Source organism: Enoplosus armatus, chromosome 11, assembly GCF_043641665.1.
Source record: "Enoplosus armatus isolate fEnoArm2 chromosome 11, fEnoArm2.hap1, whole genome shotgun sequence".
Classification (NCBI taxonomy): Eukaryota; Metazoa; Chordata; class Actinopteri; order Centrarchiformes; family Enoplosidae; genus Enoplosus; species Enoplosus armatus.
The window spans coordinates 17,989,755-18,006,229 of NC_092190.1; the positions used below are offsets into that span (position 1 = coordinate 17,989,755).

A 16,475-nucleotide genomic window follows, 5' to 3' on the forward strand; every position below is an offset into this window, starting at 1 on the left:
TGGCACATGGAGGACAATGGGGTCAGATAGATAAGATGATGCAAACCTGTGTACTTAATGAGGGGACTTTGAAATTCGGTCTGGCTCGAGCTCAGAGCCAATGAATAGAGGACAAATTGATGTAATATGGTTCAAGTTTCCTTCTTGTAGTTCATGTTCTGGCAGCAGTATTTTATACAAGCTGAAGGTGTAATGTTCAAAAAAGGCCAGAAAATTGAATTTTGCAATAAAAATGTGTTTTCTTTGAAGTGGAGAAATTATGATGTATTAATTCCTGTTTACCTCTGTCAGCTCTTAGAGGCAAAAGACATCAATTAAGATACAAATGCACTTGTCCCATGAAAAGCTGTTTCATTGGTCATAATGCTGATTCTTTAATTTGTGGATTGCCCAAATTTGATTATGAAAAAGGCTGTATTTTACTTGATTAGAGCTCTAATGTCGCCACTCTCTCCAGGTAACACTGAAAAGATGTGTGTGACAATGTCTGACAAAGGTCAGACCAGAGGATCACCGTGAATGTCCCGAGGATTCAATGAGGTCCTTGAAAAATACTCATGACAAGGGTACATGTCTAAAAATGGATATTGTTCTAGTCTTTTATCAAACAACTACATCATGGACCACTGGCTATTAATTCATATCTGACTAAAAACTCCTCTCAGGATTCACTCCCTGGATTAAAATCTTATCAGATGGGGTCTGTGGCCTAATTACAATCTAATTTGGGTTCTTGGCCTAATTCCTGTCTGACATTGTAACAACTGGGAAATCTGTGAGCCATGTACAAGCCAAGAGACATGGCATATCCTTCATTCTGTGTCTGAGCTGACCATCTTCTGTTGTGAAAGTGTATAAAATGTAATATAAGTCTGTCTTTCTCATAGTCTTTTAGAGCAGCGTTTTTCAATCTATTTTGTGCCACGGGACACTTCTGACATTGAAAAAAAAAACAAATATACAGGCAAATATAAATGTATGCGGGAAAAAAAACAGTGGCACCAAAAATTACGATATTTTAGAGCTCTCCCTAGATTTCTCAAATGAGGCTTTTTTTGGAAGCTCACGTCTCTTTCAGGGGGGGCAGCTCCCCGTGCAGTAACACTGTAACCGACTGTATGTGTTTCAAAATGACTCACGGGCCTTTAAGGACTCGTGTTTTTATCATTGGACTGATTTTTGTTGAGGGATGCTTCTCTGCCACCCCCGGCCCTCCTTAAAGGGAAGCCGTGGCTGCAGTGGGAGGGCTCTACTCCAGCCTGCAGATCTCTCCAGACGCTCTCACTCCGACACGACGTGTAAGTGAAAAAATGTCGCGTTTGTCTCAATCCGTTTGCAGCTTAAACCCCACGTGCACGGTGAATACAATGCCAAACAGCCGCCGTGACATCCACCGAGCGAGCGGCAACTTGTTTGCACCGATCAGCTGTAAACACGTCGAGGTTCGCGGTCGGTGTGTGTTCCTGTAACGCGGCTGTTTCTGTTTCCGCAGCTCGTGGAGACATTTCTGTAAATAATATATATATAAGATATGACATGCAGCTGGAAGCTCAGGTTCAGCGCTGCTGTAGCGAAGTTTTTGTAAATGAAATGAGTGTCCTACAATGTGCAACAGTATATTATATTATTCTCCAGTGAAACTCTCTGCACACATGTCACAGTAATACCCACACTCTTCGGCTGGTGGTGGAAGTGTGTTTGAGCTCAAGTAAAATCAAAATTTTGCAGATTACCCTTCTGACCTCCTTAGCTGTTAATGGAAATATTTTCTGTTTTTTGGCCAGATTATTTGCCATGGCATCTCCACTCAGGAGTCTGGTTAATGATGATAGCAGGTACCAGAAATCCTTCCAGCTTTTTCTGGAGCGCTCCTCTGAGCATCAGTGTATGCAGGACTTCATCCACAATATGCTGCCAGATATACTGACCAGGTAATCTGTCACACACACACACACACACACACACACACACACACTTTTTATGAGTAAAGCCACATGACCAATATAATATATTAGAATAGTTAATAGCTTATAACGTGATATACTGTACAGTAGTGTTATTGTGGAGTTCGCCAACATTTTTACACAGAAGTTTAGTGAACTTGTTGACCAACACAGCCAGCACAGAAAAAATAAGGGTTAAAGTGAAATGAATGAAGAGGACATTAAAGTTAGACTGATATAACGATGAACGGTTTAGTAATGATATATTGGTAAAATGGCATATATATTCATATATTTTAGTAACAAGACATTGCAGTACGAATCCAGTAACTTGTATTATGATATGGTGTGATTGCTGGTGATTAACTAGATTACCATAAGTCAAGACATGGTCTTAACCTTTTTAAGCACTTGAGAGAGGAAACAGTAGTATCTTAAGGAGTAGATCATCACGAGTGACCTCCTGGAATGTGATTAACACGACAGAGAGAGAGTATCTAAGGGAGGATTACCCAGGTACTCCACCTCTTACTATTTCAAAACTGATGTCAGTGAAACTTGTATATGCATTGTTACAGTACATATAACAGTAAGTATAACAAACATGCAATCTTCAAAGAGAAAGGTCCATGACCCAAATTCAAGTGAAGGACATATAGGTAATACAATGTTTTATCTATATATATTTTTTTGCCACTCTGGTGCTTCCAAATGTGATAAAATATAGTGTGAAGAGAGAGAGAGATGAGCTTTAATTAAACAACGTGCTCTGTGTCTCAACCATTACTGCTGAAAACAGTCAGCAGTGTTGCTCAGGACTGAACTAAATCGCAAAGCGGAATATGTAAATATGTTGTATGGGTTATATCATTCGGTTTGTTACTGTTCTGCCCAGAAAACCAAACAATTGACTATACAAATGTGCATACATTAACCAGCTAAACAAGATGCTTGTGTGTGTGTGAATGACAATGAGTGAGCAGATGTCTCTCCTTGCATTTTATCCCCCATGTTGATATAAGCTCGAGCTGAAAGAGGCCAGTGCTGTGCTGCAGAGACATAAACCCAACTCTCTGCTCTGTGTGACTGTCTAAGAAGCGCATCGGAGAGGAATCTGGAGAGATATGACTGACAAGTAAATTAAAAAGTGTAATAGTGTTATTAAAAATCAGACGCTGAGTGACAGAACATGCCGCAGCAGCAATCAAAGCCTCTGTGTTACAGATGCTTCAGACTCTAGATCAGGTACCCAAGTGTCGGGCAGAATTGGCAATTACAAGTCCCCAAAAATGTGACCCACATTTGGCAGCTTGGAGGATGTGAATTTCTAGACTTGACTGTTCTGAAGACTCTGAAGACTTTTTTTCTGCTCTCCCCTCAGCATTGGAAATGGAAAGTCCCATCTAAATGTCATTGGAGTTGGAAGTGGAGCTGGTAAGAGCCTACTTTAACTACTGAACTTGTGTTCTGTTGTGACACAGTAAATAGCCGGGCAGACAGCAAAGGTGGGGAGGCGTCGCTTGATCCGCTTGCTATAACTGTTCCTGTTGTGCTGTAAAAACCTTTACCCTATTATCGCTGTCAAGGGTTTGTATACACTTGTCCAGTTGTCAGATTAATCTTTAACCTCAGTTGCAGACACAGTGACCTCGCCAGTCTGTAGTTTTACTGTACGTTATATCCGGGGCTTCATTTGCTTCTGAGCAAACCCACTTCTTGCCCATGAGTGCTGTTACCCTTCACTTATGTCAAAGCCAATCCTTTTAATTTACCTTAGCCGTCATGTCGGTATCATAATGGAGCAATGTTACAGATTCTCTAATGGACCGTAAAATCCGTTAGAAAGACTACAAACTCCCCTGCAAGGTATTGCTCAATCTAATCAGAGAGATTCAGTGCCTGTCCAGATCCTCTTCTTTGCTTAAATGTTCTCCTTTGTTCATGGCAACTTGTCAGCTTCAATAAGAACTAGAACAAAATCACCTGCCTGTGGCTAAATGATATTGAAAGGAATATCACAGTGATAACTCTCTGGTTTTGAGTCAAGTTTTTTTTTTTTGTCAAATCATCATCAATCATCAATCATCATTTCCTGCTAAACTGACAAGTGCTATTAGCTATTTCCTGCTTATATCTGCAGCATAATTTGAATTAGAGGGATTGTGATGAACTGCTGGTTGCCTAAATGTACTTTTTCTTTTATTATTGAACAGTTCAGTGGTTGCTGTGGGGCGAGTAAAATGAAAATATATGATTTTCAAAACAAAAACTGTCTGGGTGTCTGTAGGTGATATTGACCTGGAGATGCTCTCCGAGCTCCATCTGAAGCACCCAGGGGTGACAGTGGATAACGAGGTGGTGGAGCCTAGCAGCCAGCAGCTACACAACTACAGAGGTACGGTCTTTATAGGCACACACTTATCTCACATATCACATGTTTATAATGGATCTGCCCCCCCCCAAAAAAAAAAATCAATATTTAATTCAAATCAAATCAGGGCTGTACTTGCTTTTTATAGTATTTTTTAATGCAGAGAGTACATTTTAAAGCTGTCCTTGGCTTTCACACTAATACATTAGTAAAACAGTTATTCATGTAGTAGTAGGGGGATGGTCCTCATGTCAGCCAGTGTCCATCGTCAGTGTCTTTGAGTGAAACACTGAATCCCTCCAGCTCCAAGTCTGCTGCTTCTCTGACCAGTAGTTTCCACCAATTATTCACACATGCATATAATATATTCAAAAACTGTCATAATGAAATGATCCTGAGGTTCCTCATTTATATCTTCCGTGTCCATCTGCTCATTATGTTCTCACCCCACCCCACTTCTCTTGGGTTTTCTGTTGATGCAGTCTTGAGTTTCCGTAGGTGGCTCTCTCAGCTCGGTATCTATTTACACACATCTTTGCCAGAGTGCGTGTCTTTTCAAAAGCGTGCTGCAAAGCATGTTTAAATATTTTGTAATTACAAGACTTTCCCGTACTTGCCTCCTTTTGAATCAGCAGTTCACAGAAAAGTCATGGTTGTGTGGGTTTGCATAAGATGACAAAATTAGTTAATTAAGGCTGATTTTAACTCACCAAATATATAATGATATATATAATATGTAGTACTACTTATATACTGACTAGCTGCTTTCAGCTACACCCGGACAAGACAGAGTTCATCAAGTGTAAAAACACATGCTTCAGAAATGTGTCATTACTATTAAACATCATTAAATAACATTATTATATGTTTTATCCTTACTCTTCTTTCTTGTGTAAATGTTGCTTCCATTTTGGCCAGAATTCTGTTGAAAAATACAAATAAATATACAAATCAAATCAAATGATGACATTTAAAATTTGATGTTTCATTGTTTTACAACATTGAATCAAAGTAGGTTTAATGTCGCTCTTTTGACACTAATCAATAGACAAAAACATGTAAGTGTCAAAGTGAAAACAGATCTCTACAAAGTGATCTAAATGAATAACAAATACCAAGTACTTGGGTGCACAAGTATTCACCCCCTCTTAGGCAGTATTTAGTAGATACACCTTTGGCAGCAATTATAGCCTTGAGTCTGTGTGGAGAGGTCTCTAACAGCTTTGCACATCTAGACACTTAAACTTACAATTTATTTTTACATGAAAATATTACAGTTGTACCCAAAAATATTAGCGCTTTAAATTGTAAAATCAACCAGTCAGAATAATTAGACAAATAAGCAACTTACAAAAAGTTCATTCAGTGATTAGCACAAGTTCTCCTACTTATAAACAAGGTTAATTAGTAAGGTGATGCAATTCTTAAATGGAACCTAAATGTAAAACACATGAGCTATAATCACATTCATGTCACTAAACACATTCAACAATAGCTTTAAATGGAAAGCAATAAGAGAATGTCTTAAGTCTTGAATGTCAGGGATCCTTCTTGCCTGACCGATCAGTTTGTTTGGGGTAAGAATCTGAACTGGACCAGTCCTGGTAAACATGTCTAAGACACTGGCAGGACTTGATTGGTCTATCAGTGATTCCAGTTACTGATCAAAGGACGTTGCAGTATTGTCGTGTGGGAGAGGGCAGAGGTTTTTATGTTCCAGTGTCAGAGGTCAAGGGAAAAGGAGTGTTGCTGCTTGGTTTTTTGTTGATGCTGGAGTGAAGATGCTGGCAGACGTTTAATATGTAATAAGTACGCTCTTCATTCTGAGGCTTATTCCTACATAGCGGAGGTGCAGATTACTCAAGTTCTTTCCAACGATGTGACGTGGTGTCAGCTGCAAATGTTAAAATGAAAATAGTCAGTGTAGACACTAAAGTCTCATGTTATCTTTATTTCAGTGTTAACTTTACTGTATAATACAGTGCGTTGATACTGCAGAGGAGTGTTTTCAGAGTTAAATCAGTTCTAAAGATTCAACACAGATTCAGAGTTTTGACATTGTAACATCATTGTGTAAATACAGCTGTGCATCAATCACACTCCATAACTCTGTATTGTGTCGGTGCAGTTATGGTGTCACGGAAACCAGATTTAGATTACATCAAATTTACCTGGAACAAGATGACTGCCTCCGAGTTTGAGAAGAACTGGAAAGTGAACAAGACGACTAAGAAGGCTGACTTCATTCACATGATACAGGTTGGTGTTGCCAACATGGTGCTTCTGGCCCCCATTTTTGACACATCTAGGTCGTATTCATTTGGCGGCGCTCCACAGCAATTAATCCCATTAGAACATCTGTCAAGCATCGCGTTATAATTAGGTGCTCTATGAATCCAGTTACCAGCTCATTATTTGTGGTGAAATCGACAGATGCTGTACTATGTGAAGGATCCTGGAGCTACTATCAGCTTCTTCCAGAGTCTCCTGGACAAGAATGGGAAGCTTCTTATCATTCTGGTGTCTGGTAAGTAGATGGATCTAATCTTAAATTATCAAGACATTTCATCTCTCTGATTTGTTATATACAGTATAGTACTACTAATATACCTACTGCTTATACATACAGTACAGACAGGGATGAACACAATGTATCTCAGTAAAAGTAATATTACTGTGGTTATCAGAGTTAGTGAAAACAAACCCAAGAGAAAACCTCTTCAGGCATTCTGGTATATACTGTACAGATTTATCATGGAGTCGCTGCACTGCTAGTCTGTTTTTAATAAGTTCAGCCTTTAATAGTGCAAACAGACCAACGTTTCGACACTTCTCTGTATTCACCAGCCAAAATGGACAAAGACATAACGCAAACACATGTATAGTGCAGGCTAGAATAGAAGAACAAATGTCATTGTATAACTGGTTGTACAGGATTTCAAATCTATTGGATAATGGGTCCAAGGGTTTGTGTTGCGACAGCCAGTGTCACAGTGCCACACCCCATGCATTATACAAATTTACATCAGAAACAAAAGAACACAGATAGATCTTAAAGTTACAAAGGTGAAGTACATAAGGTACAAGTACTGCATCCATCAAGTGTAATCAATTGGAGGACACATGACAAATGTAGTTCTTTGTTTAGGCCAAAAGGCTCTACTGTGTTAAGAGTATGAATCCAGTATGCCTCTCTGCAGAGCAGTGAGTTGACTGTGTCACCACCTCTAGGAGAGGGTGGACTCTTTTCTAATCCCAAGAAATGTAATGATGCTGCAGAGACATGTTTAGCATGTGCATAATGTTGAGCAATGGTATAATCCATGTTTTGTGTGCATCTTTTGTAGTTTTATGTTCAGATATGCAAATCTTTCAAGCTCTTTTAGTTTGTCCAACATAAACCAGACCACAGGGATATTTCAGCATGTACACATCATGTGTGCAGCTGAAAGATTTTATGGTGTCACCCGATTTAGCTGCATACTGCTGGAAGATGCACAGAGAACCCTTTTCATCTCAACATTATACCTGCTTAGCATCTGCATGTTAGCATTGTCATTGTGAGAATGTTAGCATTTAGCTCAAAGCACCACTGTGCCAAAGTACAGCCTCACAGAGCCGCTAGCATGGCTGTTATGACTTATTTTCATGTCATCTATTCCAGGTGAGAGTGGTTGGGGAAAGCTGTGGCGGACCTACAGGAACCAGCTCTGTAACACAGAAATAAGTCAGTGTGTGACTACTGGAGACATCAAAAGCTTCCTGGACTCCAAGGGAGTGAGCTACCAGAGCTACGAGTTGCCATCTCAAATGGATATCACAGAGTGTTTCACTGAGGGGGATGAGAGGGGAGAGCTGCTGCTTGATTTCCTCACCGAGGTGCTGGACTTCAGTAAAACAGCCTCACCTGAACTGAAAGCTGGTGTCTTGGAGTTACTTCGGCACCCAGACTGTAGTGTAGAGTCTGACGGCAAAGTTATCTTCAACAACAACCTCGGAGTGATAGTCATAGATCAGCACACTTAAAAACAGTCTGTTAGTTCAGTGAATGTGGAATTTGCTGTAGATTAATAACATAGTTGTTGAATTACTTGTGAACAGGATGTTGATGATGTTTCAAATGTTATAGAGTACTATTGACTGTATATAATTAACAAGCTTTTAGCGGAGTCTATTTTAATTTTACAGGTTTTCTAAGAACTGTTATTTTCTGTTGATGACAGTATTTTTATTTTTTTATTAATTCTCTATAATCTTCTGTTTGTGCAAAATGAAAATGGTTTGATTGTATTTTTTTTTTCAAAGCACATTTTGTTTCATTGTCATGATCCACCCACAGTTTCTCACTAAATGTAAGGATCAGAGTTTTAATCTTCTACCATGATATCATTTTTATGGGCTACAGCTGGCAGGCTGTGCTACCAACCCCATTTCACTGCTGCTCTCACTCGATTATATTACTTTGGAAATATGAAAATAAATGGAAAATCCAACATTTAATTTTCCATGGAGATTGAGCTGTAAATTTTAGATAAGCTGAAGACTCCTGGGGAGTGTCTGGATTTTGTGTCTTTGAAACATATTTACATCCTTGAGAGAACTTGACTAGACAAATTGAAAAACAGGACCTGTTTATCCTGCCCTTTCTATTTTGTGTAGTTGCTGTTGTGGAATTAAAATTGGACAAAGAAAGAAATATTATAGTTATTTCAACGAGTTCCATTTCCATATTTATCATTGTCAGACTTCAGAGTACACACATATTATTGCAAATATTTATATTTATTAATGTAGGTAGTTATACCCTGAAAAAAATCATCTCTTCAGTGGTACATACATACTCATAAATGCAATAGATTGGTTGGATGAACACAGGCACTATGGTAGCTGCTGGTCTCACTATTTGTCAGCAGCCAAAATGATTATGAGTGATATATGAAGTATTGGCACCATCTTGAGGGCAACATCAGTAACTGTTTGTAAAATACAAGGGTTGGGAGACAAAGGGTACAGATCAAGGACAAATAAAAAAACTAAGATTACTGACCACCTCCCCAAGACAATGCACTGGAATGATATGCTGAATTTGAAATAAACAAAAATTTCAAAGCTAAAAAAATGGGTCAGAATTTTAGATTACAAACATGTTTCAGTTTTCAAACTGAAATGACTAGACAGAAATCAAACAGGAATGCACAGACAAAGGTACCTGCAGTAAAATGGGATTAACTGTGGCTGCAGCTAAACCTGTTGTCTGGTTGTGGTTGTTTTGTTAATTTCGCCTTTTGTTAAGGTTGCGTTTCACTGCACAGTCACATCAAGCTTGAAATCTGTCAATTTGACCTTTCCAAAAGGGCCACTGACCGCTGTACCTGTCTGCAATCTAGCAAGGTTTTGTATGAGCATCTTTTTCTAATCTGTATATCCATCCAAAAGAAAATTCTGATCTGATGTGATTTTCAACTCACTAATTCCATAAATATTTTCACAGCTCCTTAAGGCAGACACTTGTAAGTGTAAGGACTTGGTCTCAACTCCCTAATTATTCCAGTAAGCTCCAGCAGAGGCAGATATATAAACTAGTTTTAATTGTATAAACTTCACAAAAGTAACATTTACTGCAATGCTGTTGCACTGAATTGCGTTTCATTGCACAAGCGTTTCTATTATTTTGTCCATTCCCCTTTCACCTCTGCCAAGGAGGTTGTGTTATATGTACCGTCTGTGTTTGTTTCCCTTGTTTATTCAGCTTTTTCTCCCAAACTACATGAGAAATGTCAATGAAATGCAGTGAAAGGTTGAACAAAGAACATTGTAATAGTTTTTGGTAAGGAGAGTGCCTCTGTCTGCAGAAGTTGATGTTGCGATACATTTTAATTGGCCATAAATCAGAAGTCCATGATTGAGTTAAAATTTGTAGCATGATTGTCTATCCCTATGTCATTTTTGGTGGATATGCAGATCCAGATCCAGAACAATCCTATGCAGGATCACACTCTTTCTCTGTTAGAAAGTTGACACCCCCATCGATGGGCATTGCATTTCAAAATGACCAGCAAAAAGCTGACCTGCAGCTAGTTACTAATATGACGTTTTCGTAGTGTGAAAGCATCCATAGTAACCCTGAAATACTGTAGATCATGATTACAAGTCTTTTAAATACAAGAAAGTGGGACCTTATATATTACAGTAAACAAGTAAAAGATGTACACATACTGAATGTTTTACTGTTTGACAAGTTGCAGGTTTAACTATTAAACATTTGAAATTTCTTTTTAAATTTTGGATTCCCGTAAAGGCTAAAGTCGAAATTCTGTGTTGCTGCCGATCTTGGCCAGGTCTCACTTATAAAAGAGATCCTTGATGGGACAAGCCTGGTTAAATAAAGGTTAAATTCTAAAAAAAGGAAAAGTCACTGGAGTACGTCCATGCATAACAATCTGACAGTGCAGCTGAGGTGAGGTTTGATGTACTGGCAAAGTTCACGTTCAGAGTTACGTAACAAACGCTCAAGGAAGGAAAGCCAGCCAGCCTGTGGGAGGAGAGAGTAACTCTGATAAGAGTGAGAGTCAGTCGACTCTCTGTCCTTTTTCTCCACATTCAAGGTAATCGTTGAATACTTACAGTGTACAATTGATGTTTAGTGATTTAAAGTTTGTGAGTAGTTGTTTTTTGCATGCATAAGTCATTGCTATTCACTTGAACTCCAACCACTATGTGTAATGCATTGCAGGAATCAGTCATGGCTGCAGAAGCAAAGCAGACTTGTTATGAGGGCAGTTCTGTCCAAAGCTTTCGGTTCTTCCTCGAACATTCAGGAGAGCACAAGGCTATTCTCCAGAGTGTTCACGACATCCTGCCAGGAGAATTTAAAAGGTACAAAAAGAAAGGCTTGCAGTGCTAAACTGCACTTGTTTCTTTTTCATCTCTTAACTATTTTACTAGTTACCCAGACTCAGTAGAGGATGTGGATGCCTTCTTTATGGTTATTCGTGCCTATAATTTCATACGAGTGCAAAGCTGGCAGTAGTACTACAGTTACACAATCCTAATGCTGGGAAAAAGTCCATTTTTGTACTTGTGCCCATTTTCCAAACAACCCTGACAACACAGAGGTAGGTGGCCTCTTTCTCATGATGACTGTAATCTCCTGTTTTTCCGTACAGCAGAACAATTTACATGTGCTTTCCATGTATCGTCACTAATTGGAGGGTCGTTTTGTGCATAAAACACATGGGATTATTAGGAAGATATGCAAGATAAGTAATACATAAAATACATACAATTAAAACTACTAGTATTAGACTTGAGGGGTGAGATATTACAGTTTAAAATGTTTTTAGATTCTTTTGTTTAAGAGAATGGAGAGTGACTTTTTTGAAGTCAGAAATCTCAGCAATCAGGCCAAGAAACAATCAAATAATTGGTATAAATCAACATCCAAGTGACACACAGATGTGTTTGAATTAGTATGTGCTATTGGGTGATACAAACATATTTATTCATTTATTTTTACAGTTTCAGCTTTTTGTTTGTTAACAATCAGTTTTCCATCTATCACGTGTTGATGCAGAATTGGAGCAGGCAAAAGCAGCCTGGCAGTGCTTGGTGCTGGAAGTGGTGGAGGTATGTGATGAGATACAGCAACTGGTGGTATGAACACATGTTGTGGTTTGTTGAAGTAGTTTTGACTCACTTACTAACTGTAGTGTCATTTCTTCATTAACAAAGATCCATGAGTGCAAGAGATTGCATTATTGTGTGTGTTTAAAGAAACAGCTTTATTTAAAGACCTGAGGGAAATACACTGTTCCACGATTTTATCATGTTCAATACACACACACACACACACACACACACACACACTTGATCTAAAGATATTCGACCTGAAATGAGTTATGAATGTTTCAGAATGTTTGCAATATTGCAGAGAAATACATTTTGGGGCATGAGGTTTTCACAACATTACACTGAGGCAATGGGATTTTAAAGTGTAAAGACTTCCTGGTTTATTCCAGGGGAGCTGGACGCTCAGATGCTCACTCTGCTTCAGTCTACGTTCCCTGATGTCCCGATCACTGCTGACATTGTGGAGGGCAGCTCTCAGCTCACCGACAACTTCAAAGGTATCGAAAATTCAAAACACCACAGTTAAATGCTTTTGTTTCATCAGTTTCAGATTAGATTTTTCTTGCGTCTGTCTCTTTGTCGTCTTCTTCTGAACCTTTTGTGAAACAAAATGCATTATTATTAGTATTATTGGTAGTAGTAGTAGTAGTAGTAGTGGTAGCAATAGTATTTCTTCACATTGAATATGTAACACTTTACAAATGTATACGTTATAAAGTCTGTCATTTCAAAAGTTTCTACTCTCTAATCTTCTGCATTTTAGGCTTTGTTAACACTGCCTGGTGAAGGGGGGGCATTCATACATGCATGTGGTAACAAATCTGATTTGATCTGCCCTGAGATATTTGCTGATGTGCCAACAAATCTGTACTCACAGGTCAATTTCATTTGCATTTGGTTTTGATCATAATACTAACTTTGGTACCCACAAAGCCCTGGGGCAATTGTGGAACTGCATGTTCTTAATGGATTGCTAGTAGCAAGTTTGTATTGGTTTTGTATCTGATCATCATGTGTGCTGAGGTCACGATGTGTTATGTAAAATGTTCCGATGCGCTGTATAAATATACCTCAATGCTATTGTCTGCATTTTCTATGTCCTACTTATAGCTTTGGTAGCAAAGACCACCAACCTTCAGAAGATCCCATTTGTTTGGCATATCATGCACAGTGAGGACTATGAGAGGCAGGTCAAAGCAAAGGGAGACATAAAGAGATTTGACTTCATACACATGATTCAGGTATTATGACTTTGCTTTTTGCACATTCAATTTAAAATGATGTAATGACGATAAGATTTCTGGCCTCTGGGCTTTGCATGTTGCCCTGTTTTACCCTCTGAAGGTGAGGCGGACTAAAGAGTAGTGTAAACTGTTGGTCAAATGTCAGTTTCTCACTCTCTGAAAGCAATGAGATTTATTTAGCTCCACACAAAGTCCTCTGCCGCTGCTTGAATTCACTGGGGAGCATCTCAGCAGAACCTTTTCTGCCAAACATAAGTGGAGTGCTATAAATAGACACAAATACTGTATAAATAAATACTGAACCACAGTGGTAAAACACTTTAATCCAAAAGGTCAAATTAAAGGTTCCCTGCAACTCTCTCTTTGACAGATGATCTACTATGTGGATAACCTCGCCAATACTATCAAGTTCTTCCACAGCCTTCTGAAGAACAATGGCAGGCTTATGATCATCGTTGAAGCAGGTAGGTTTTCCATACTGCTTCCCGCCCTTCTTCCTCCGAACCTGTGTCCTACTCTTACTCGAAGAGCGAAGACATGTATCAGTCTGCATTTAACTTTTATGTTTACCCGGGCCGATACTATTTATGTTTGTGCCCTCTTGGGTTTCTGTGATGGAAATAAACATTTTGCAGATGTCCGGGCACACAAGGAAAAGTGTTGTGTTGAGGAGTGTTGAGGCTGCCAGCCCTCCTGGTGTTATTCTCTTTTTATTTGCTCCCATTAGGTAATATTATTTGTAGACGTGATGTTTCCTTTCTCTGTTATGCTGATGAACATTGCCAGAATTCAACCTATGTTAAGTTTTAAAGAGTAAGTTTTATTATTTTCAGTTTTCAGTCGCAGTTTGTTTAGGTTTAGGAAAAGAAGAAGTTTGTTTAGGTTTAGGAAAAGATCCTAAAACAATAAGTCAACATTGAACTACTACTTTTGCTGCCTAAACCTAACCTAACATGTGGATAACGTTGTGAAACATTGGCAGCTTGGCTTCAGGCAGGAGGCACATCATTGTGGATTTAGCCTCTTTACACTGGCTTCCAGTACATTTTAGAATTGGTTTTACGGTTCTTTTAATTACTTAGAAGGCACTAAATGGTCTGACTCCTCACTATATCTCAGATCTTTTATCCCTGAACGACCTGCTCACACTTTGAGGTCCTCTGGCAAGGGCCTTTTATCTGTCCCAGACTCTCGACTGAAGACTAAGGGGGACAGAGCTTTTGAAATAAGAGCCCTGAAGCTCTGGAACACCATGCCCGAGGAAATACGAAAGGCTGAGTCAGTGGCTTCTTTTAAATCTAGGCTTAAAACATACTTTTGTCACACCGCCTTCCCTTGATATCGTCTGATTTTTTTCTGTTTATGGGTTTTGCCTTTTTTAGATTGTGTGTTTTTATGTGTTGCTATGTGAAACACTGTTTTGATAAGTGCTACATAAATGAAGATATTATTATTATTATTATTATTATAAGATGACCAAGAGTCTCTCTTGACTGTAACAAAATAACATCAACGTTTTGTTATTGTCAATATACTATATGAATGTATTTTTTAATCTCATACTCTCCAGCTAACGGTGGCTGGGACACTCTGTGGAAGACTTACAAGAAGGAGCTCTGCGTTGACGCCATCACAGAGTACCGCTCGTCAGAAGAGGTTATCGCCTGCCTGAAGAGACAGGGTCTGAAATACGAGGAGCACGCCATTCCCAACACCTTCGACATCACTGAGTGCTTCAATCCAAGCAGCCAGACTGGAGAACGTCTGCTGAATTTCATGACAGCGAAAGATCAATTCTACCAGTCCTTCACCCCAGAGATCAGAGCAGGCATGTTAGATCTTCTCAGAAACAAGTGCAGCACTGAAAAAGATGGCAGTGTACTCTTCAACAGTAACTTGAGCTGTATACTCGTTTATGCTTGAGTGTGAGCTATGGAAAAAGGTTCAAACGTTCAGATTTTTCTTTTTGCATTCACTTTACCCTGCCATTTGACCAAAAGTACAGTATATTTGCCTGTTGCTCAGATTAAGTTTCCCATGTGCTGTAGTTCTCAGTTTGCCTTTGTATATCATGGGTCTCATGACTACTTGTATGCGACAGGTCTCCCAGGAGTTAGTGGAGGCTAAAAAGAGCTAAAAGTAGAGTGAGTATTGGACTTGCTCCATATCTGCTGGATGTGTAAGTGAGCAACTGTCAAAATAAAAGTTGATACATCACACTGCACTGAAGGATTGAGCTGGCTCAGGTTTTGTTATGCATGACAACATGTTCTGGTGTTTAATGTGGTCAAGGATATGAGAATTGTATGCTTATTAATTCAAGGGTACTATATGAGGTTATTCAAGTGTCAAACCTCACCATGCACCCTAATGCCGCCCAATCTGTCCACATTATAGATGCTTCCTGAGGTTTTTGTCATTCGTTGTAAATTCCTCTCTGGCTTTAAACATTCAGCAGTTTCATTCCTCTTGTACATCCTTGTTAGTTTGACATTTGACACAGTTGCAATTATAATTGACTGCTTTGAGCTCTCAACAGTTATCTAAGCCATAATACTGATGTGACTTAAAATATGCCTTTCAAACAGAACTGAGGCCATTTTTTATCTGCCTCTGCACCTTCTTTTTCCACTGATGTAGATACCATCTCCTTGTAAGGTTGGAGATTTCCTTTAATCATGTATGCAGTCTGTGGTGGGAAATGAGCTGCCAGTTACACAGAAATATACACTAACACACGTAACATGTTAATCTAACCCTAACCCTGACCCTAACCCTTCCATACATATTTAAATCATAATTTATCTTGTTGGATTGAAGTACTAATTTACGTTAATGTTAGACAACAAAGGTCTTCCCACCTTCCCAAACTTTAAGGCTTTATTGCCTTAAGGTCATCTTGTTACATTATTAGATTTGATTTATAAAAAGGTCAATACTGGGGGAGGTCCACAGTGAATGGTGGCGGACACTCGCCTGGTTTTACACTGGGCCTGCCTCGAAGGCCCTAACCCGAATCTAGAATTTAGAGATAAATTTAGGAAATCCCTCCCTGTCTCCCAAGTATTCAGAAAACTTTAACCTCAACACCAAACATAATACAACAGCAGCAAACATCAGGCAACCAAGCTGAACCTATATTTCTCTGCTGTTTTAGCAGTTTCATAAAGGTGTGAAGTCCCCCCGTATTGGGGGGACAGGTCATCAAAAGTACATCTTGACCTGAACTGTTAAACTTAATTTGAACTGTTTCTTAGAAGAGAGAGACTGTTAAACTTAATTTGAACT

General features: G+C 39.0%; 2 protein-coding genes across 2 annotated transcripts; both read left to right on the forward strand.

Annotated features, from left to right (window-relative positions):
- The first annotated feature begins 1,794 nt into the window (after positions 1 to 1,794).
- Positions 1,795 to 8,340, forward strand: LOC139292762 (histamine N-methyltransferase-like). The gene is made up of 6 exons (XM_070915136.1): positions 1,795 to 1,931; positions 3,325 to 3,377; positions 4,231 to 4,338; positions 6,443 to 6,573; positions 6,748 to 6,841; positions 7,979 to 8,340. The coding sequence occupies exons 1-6, from the start codon at positions 1,795 to 1,797 to the stop codon at positions 8,338 to 8,340; spliced, it is 885 nt and encodes a 294-aa protein (XP_070771237.1).
- A 2,500-nt stretch (positions 8,341 to 10,840) lies between these two features.
- On the forward strand, positions 10,841 to 15,411 carry LOC139292442 (histamine N-methyltransferase-like). Its single transcript, XM_070914782.1, has 7 exons — positions 10,841 to 10,919; positions 11,048 to 11,190; positions 11,888 to 11,940; positions 12,333 to 12,440; positions 13,054 to 13,184; positions 13,558 to 13,651; positions 14,758 to 15,411. Exons 2-7 carry the CDS (start codon positions 11,057 to 11,059, stop codon positions 15,108 to 15,110), a joined length of 873 nt encoding a protein of 290 aa, XP_070770883.1. The 5' UTR covers positions 10,841 to 10,919; positions 11,048 to 11,056; the 3' UTR covers positions 15,111 to 15,411.
- The last annotated feature ends 1,064 nt before the right edge of the window (positions 15,412 to 16,475 follow it).